This window comes from Lactuca serriola, chromosome 5 (genome assembly GCF_051521515.1).
Source record: "Lactuca serriola cultivar US96UC23 chromosome 5, Lser_US96UC23_V15, whole genome shotgun sequence".
Lineage (NCBI taxonomy): Eukaryota > Viridiplantae > Streptophyta > Magnoliopsida > Asterales > Asteraceae > Lactuca > Lactuca serriola.
The window spans coordinates 287,834,013-287,840,858 of record NC_136412.1 but is presented as its reverse complement, the minus strand read 5'-3'; the positions used below and the strand labels follow the sequence as shown (position 1 = coordinate 287,840,858).

The 6,846-nt window shown below is 33.9% G+C and overlaps 1 protein-coding gene across 1 annotated transcript; it reads left to right on the top strand.

The window, feature by feature from the left end:
- The first annotated feature begins 1,439 nt into the window (after positions 1-1,439).
- LOC145054595 (3-oxoacyl-[acyl-carrier-protein] synthase II, chloroplastic-like) lies at positions 1,440-4,859 on the top strand. The gene is made up of 14 exons (XM_079002826.1): positions 1,440-1,745; positions 1,824-2,258; positions 2,406-2,611; positions 2,684-2,887; positions 2,963-3,073; positions 3,141-3,236; positions 3,322-3,367; positions 3,449-3,528; positions 3,616-3,684; positions 3,856-3,940; positions 4,056-4,210; positions 4,291-4,371; positions 4,472-4,531; positions 4,626-4,859. Exons 2-14 carry the CDS (start codon positions 1,844-1,846, stop codon positions 4,740-4,742), a joined length of 1,725 nt encoding a protein of 574 aa, XP_078858952.1. The 5' UTR covers positions 1,440-1,745; positions 1,824-1,843; the 3' UTR covers positions 4,743-4,859.
- The last annotated feature ends 1,987 nt before the right edge of the window (positions 4,860-6,846 follow it).

Genomic DNA, 6,846 nt, shown 5'->3' with positions numbered 1-6,846 from the left:
TAACATATACTACAACTTGGTTAAGATTATTTATTCTAAATAATATTTTTCCGAAAAGTCATTTTCGACACTTATTGCCTCTAATTTGACTAGCCCGGATCTACGGACGTTACATTGTGGGCTTCAAAATTCTAGATTCCCTTGACTTCGATTGACCTGGTCCAAAATTCCAGCTTCCAGCTCCACATTTGCTTCCTTTTCATCCCGAGCATGTCTTTGTTGTTACAAAACATAAATTAAACAAATTAAGTACCTTTTGTCCTAAAATGAGTACAATTGTAGCTAAAAATATTAAGAAAATACACAAAATATATGATTAAATATGCACATATCAAATAGCTTTTAGAATCTTTAGCCTCATGAGCATTAACTGTGAACATCATCGATTAGCATCTTTCATGAACCCTAATGGCCCAAGCCCATTGGCCCATAGACGCATGAAAGGAATAAACCAATCACAAGACTAGCATCTTTCATGAATGTCATACAATAGCTTCTGGAATCTTCAACCTTATGAGCATCGACCATGAGCATCATCGATGAGCATCTTCCACGAGCATCATCGATGAGCATCTTCCATGAACATCTTCCATAAAGTGGCTTATCAAGGGATACCATGGCTCATCAAGGAACACGTGTGGCGTACCTTGATCATGGAGTGACACATCTACCTCCAAGGATGGCACATCTACTTCTAGATGATGCATCTTCATCATGGAACATCACAAGATTCTCCATTCCCTTCCTATGTGCTCCATACCCCTTTTAGAAGATCATTTCATTTCTCACTTAATCCGTTCCTTTGTCTAATGATCTATTCCATTCTCGGATGATTCATTCCTTTATCACATGCTCCATGAACCCCAAGTGCTTCATCAAGTTCCAAGTGCTCTATTAAACTCAAATGCTCTATGAGAATGCTCCAAATGCTCAAGTCATATTTAACAAGGATAAATAGATTGTGTTCTTCAGTATTTGTGTTTAGATTATGTAATATACCGAGCTTTGCAATAGTTGTATTATATAATGTTCATATTTGCATCTTTAGTAATTTCTTGATTTTAATTTTATCGATATGTGTATATATGTAGTAGAACTATTATGCACTTCAATATGAACATCTATTCATATGGACTTATCTCCTATTCATTTATATAAAATTCTGAAAAATAATCATTTTGTTAAATCGGTCCCAAAAATTTTCTTTTTGTAGTTTTTTCTTAATTAATGTCATTAACTTCATAGATAACTAAGCCGTTGTGATCAAACACAACACATGTGCGTAATAAAAGAAACAAGATGTCAATTTTGGATTGTAATGTATTCAATGAACTTTATTATTTGGCTTACCAAATATGACTATCTTAAATGATTCTAAATCACCATGATAGAAATTTTCTATATATATCAACTCTAATTAAATCATGTATTACCAAAAAATAAGTAATGTTTTTAAACCAGAAGGGAGTGTAGGTAAGTAGTAATGTTGACCCACTGCCATTTGTGAGGGGCCCGTGTTTGTTTGGTTGGGTTTGCGATCGGTGGGAAGATTTTGCATTTGCCCCTCTTACTTGGCCTTTCTTCTCATCAAGATTCAAAACACACAAACCCACGTACTGCAATTTTGATTCAGTCTCTCGTCAGTCGTCAGTCTCAGATTCACCACCACCGGCGCCACCACCGCCACCACCACATTCTTCCCCTATCAGTCCAACTCCAACATCACCCTAGCAACCAGCTTTCATGTCAATTTGCATCTCTATTGATCTTTATTAGATTGCATTCGTAGTTCCATCAAGTTTACTACTTTGTTGTGTGTACAGAGAAAATAACAATTAGGGAAATGGTTGCATCGGCATCGGCATCGGTATCTTCGCTGGTCTGTACATGGTTAGTAGCGACATGCATGTCAGCCCCCTGCCAAAATCACCAACAGCACTCGTCCATTTTCTCTTCAAAACAAGGATTCAACGGCAGATGTGCTCGGAGAAGAAGGCTTTTATCTAAATGCAACGCTAACAGAAACCAAAACCCCTCTTTTCCCAGTCTACGAGTATCTAACATTACCAATAACAATAGTATCACCACCGAGGGTTTCATGTCCTCTTCTTTCTCTACATGCCATCGTTGCGATTACTCCAATGGATTCTCACTTTCCTCTTCTCACTCTTTCGGGACTGATTCCGTTCTCGGATCGAGAATCGCGCCCCTCTGCCGCAGGCAGCGTCGTCGTCGTCTTTCTCCTCCCCTGCGTTCCGGTAACCTTTTAGTTCGTTTTCCACTTTCTTTCATAAATGCACAATTATATCCACATCAATAAAGGTGATTGATGATGGATCTGGGCGTTTTAGGTTAATAACTTTTGCATACCGATCAGAATTTGTGCTTTGTTAATTGAATATCAGGTGAAACTATGGCTATAGCTCTGCAACCTTCAATGGAGACCACGACCAAAAAAAAGCTTCCAACACAACAAAGGCGAGTTGTTGTGACAGGAATGGGTGTGGAGACCTCAATTGGTCATACCCCAGATGAATTTTATAACAATCTGTTAGAAGGTGTGAGTGGTATTAGTGAAATCGAAGCTTTTGATTGCTCCAACTATCCTACTGTATGTCACTATTCTTGTTCTCTTTCTTTGTTTCTGAAGTTATTGTTAGATAATTAAGAGTTGGAATAACAGCGAATTGCTGGAGAGATCAAAACTTTCTCTACAGATGGATGGGTGGCACCCAAACTCGCCAAAAGAATGGACAGGTTTATGCTCTACATGCTTACTTCTGGAAAGAAAGCACTTGCAGATGGTGGGATTACAGAAGCTTTGATGAAAGAGATTGATAAAACCAGATGTGGAGTTTTGATAGGTTCTGCTATGGGTGGCATGAAGGTAATTCTTTATACTTACGATTTATATGAAATCGAAATGGAAATATGATTGTTTTCTGATTTATTTACTATTTAGGTATTCAATGATGGAATTGAAGCTTTGAGGGTGTCATATAGGAAGATGAATCCCTTTTGTGTACCTTTTGCCACTACTAATATGGGCTCTGCAATGCTAGCCATGGATTTGGTAAAAATAACATCAATTATCTTAATTAATTTAATTGTTAATAGTGATTTATACATGGAAACTTCAGGGATGGATGGGTCCAAACTACTCAATCTCAACAGCTTGTGCCACAAGCAACTTCTGTATCTTGAATGCTGCAAATCACATCATTAGAGGTGAAGCTGTAAGTGATTTTGTTTTTATGTTTTAAAAAAAGGTAATAAGATGTTAATATAATTATAAATTACATGCTCCATTGGTTGTTGCAGGATATGATGCTTTGTGGTGGATCTGATGCTGTGATTATACCCATAGGTATGGTGCTATTTTCACCTGTGTTACAAGTTATATTGAACTTGTAAAATGATATGGACATATGTACAACTCATGATGCAGGATTGGGAGGTTTTGTTGCATGTAGAGCTTTATCAGAAAGAAACAATGATCCTGCTAAAGCTTCAAGACCATGGGATATGGTAACATTCAGTATATAATATACATAATTTCTCCCACTTTCAAAGCTTATTTCTGATTTCATATCCCTATTTTCGTTTTAATTAAAGGGTCGTGATGGATTTGTTATGGGAGAAGGTGCTGGAGTTTTGCTATTGGAAGAACTTGAGCATGCTAAGGTAAAATTGTTTTTGATTACATGACTTAATGCATAAAGCTTAAACAGTTATTTGTTATATCTTTTTCTTAATGTATGTTTAAATTGTTTTGACTTAATGTATGTGAAAAAATGACCATTTAAATTTTAACCACATATATTATTGATTTTATTATATGGTTGTATTGGACAGAAAAGAGGCGCGACAATTTATGCAGAATTTCTTGGTGGAAGCTTCACCTGTGATGCATATCATATGACAGAGCCTCACCCGAAAGGTAAACAAATTCAACTTCAAGTGTTTGTTTTTATGTGACAAATCACAAATCATATATTAATTAGTTTAATTTTTTATTTTCTTGATTATATTCCTGTTTAATTGATTAATAATAGGTACTGGTCTTATTTTATGTATGGAGAAAGCGTTATCTCAGTCTGGGGTAACCAGGGAAGATGTGAACTACATAAACGCACATGCCACGTCAACGCCAGCTGGCGACCTTAAGGAATACGATGCTCTTCTTCATTGTTTTGGGAATAATCAAGAGGTGACTCATCGATTGTTATAATAAAACTTTTTTAATTACTAAAAATCGAATTCATCATGAAAAAATTCGAATGTTTGTAGTTGCGAGTCAACTCAACAAAATCCATGATTGGTCATCTTCTAGGAGCAGCTGGCGCTGTTGAAGCTGTAGCAACTGTACAGGTATTTCATTCAACGTGTTTGAATCGGCCTGTTTTGGCAAACCAGCAAACCAGAGGGACCAATCATGTAATTTTGTCTAAAATAAATGTTACTTTTGTAGGCAATACGAACAGGTTGGGTTCATCCGAACATGAATCTTGAAAATCCAGAGAAAGGGGTGGTATGAATTAGATTCTTCTTTAATGATTAAAAAAAAAATATTGTTATATATTTAAAATATAAAGTTAAAGTAAAAATGTTGAAAAATGATTTAGGACACAAAGGTGCTGGTGGGCCCGAAGAAAGAAAGGATGGATATAAAGGTGGCTTTGTCTAATTCATTTGGATTTGGTGGACATAATTCATCGATACTATTTGCACCTTTCAAGTAATTTGGTGCATTTGTGTGGCTGTAAACAACATGGAATGGAATGGAATGTAAGGTTGCAACCAAAATAAGCATAATTAATTACAACATCTTAAATTATAATTACAACAGGATTTCACCACTTTTATGTGCGAACATGTTTGTGTATATATATATATATATATATATATATATATATATATATATATATATATATATATATATATATATATATATATATATGATTTGGTGATCTTGAATTGATCAAGTAAGTAACAATTGGGGGAGGATGAAGTTGTAATATGACTTTTGTCCATGGTGTCTCTCCCTCTTCCAACACATGAATAGTTAAAGTTAAAACAACTAGGGGTTTCCACAAAATACTACTAGAACCCATTAAAATAATAAAATTTTGTTGAACATAAAATTCTAGTTGCTTACCTTTTGATGATATTCTTTTTGAGTAGTGATATTTTATGGGAAAAAAAATAGTTTATTACCCATCTGTAACATGAATCCTAATTCTCATTAGATTAGGATTATGTTTTGTTTTCCTATATAATGTGTCTACGTTAATGTCAAGAATAGAGTGAGTTTGAGAGAAATTCAAAGAAAGAAGATTGTTGTATTTCATTAAATTTTGGTCATTCTTTTTACGGCAAATTCCACAAAAGTCATGTTATATGAAAATTTGATTTTGACACTGTATTATTTTTTTTGTCTAGCCCCCACATAGCGGGGGTAAGCTTTCTAGTTATTATTATTATTTTTTTATCTATATGTGCACGCATCATACACATTTAAGTAATTTAGTGTGACACATGACCACATGTCTAGTGTTTGTGCTTTCTTGACGCAGAAAGTTGAGATGACCACTTCTAGGATAATTATTGAAACAATAACATTACTTGGCTGATGGAAAATTAATGGAAAATTAATAGAAGAGTACAAGACCAAAAGCTCACGTAAGGAGTTTTAACACTTGATATGCATCTAAAATATTTGTTTGATAAATGCTACCACATGAAAACTCAAGTCCGGTTGTCAAAGTACACATTCAACGGGTTTCAATATGAAAAAAAGAAAAAGAAAAGAAACCTTGCTTCCTAATACTAAAGATTATTTATCATATCACCAAAGAACATATAATATATCAGGAGATGTACGATGCAAATTTTAGACCAACCACACAAACACAAAGAAATCATGGTTCATACAAAAGTAAGAGGCCAATGTATCAATTTGATACGTGCTTCTCCTATTTGCCTATCCAATTTGTGTCGCATCCTATTTGATAATTCCATATTGCAAACATTTGATGGGTATAAAGAATCTATCATCCAACTATATTGTTACACAATGGGGAAGGCAAAGCAAGACAAGCTCAATTGTTACAAAACAAACGACTATATGTTTGTGCGATATCAAAAATGATGGAGGATTGAGTTGAAATCATATATAACACATTCATGCATTAAAGATACAAGGAACGAGTAAAACACACACAACTCAAGATTTACTAGAAAGGGTAAGAAGTAAACCTACAATAAAGATATACCCTACACAACTCTAAAACCTAGATGATGTTTTTGATACACACAAAAGTCTCTACATTTTAGATAAGTATCACAAAAATCAATATATATATATATATATATATATATATATATATATATATATATATATATATATATATATATATATATATATATATATTCAATTTGACACACACAATGTGATATCACCAAATAATGTCACGTCAACATGTCATATAATGACCACATCATCAAAGATTGCCACATAAGTATGCCATGCCATCTCACAACCGGATAATCGGGTAAATGACCAACATTGAAACAAAATGGAAAACAAAATCCGAAATAAAATAAAATATTACACAATATCAAAATCGAATTTTTGTGTAACCTTAAGACCATATGGTACGTATGAGAAGATCTTTCACTTTTTGAGTGTCACGTCAGTTTTCTTCTCAATCTTCTTTCACTTACCAAAACGCAGGAAATTGTCACATTTCATTACCTTTTATTTTATTTTTTCAAAAATATATATTTCATACAAATATTATACTCATTTTGTAGGAAATTAAGAACCATAAATTTTAATATATA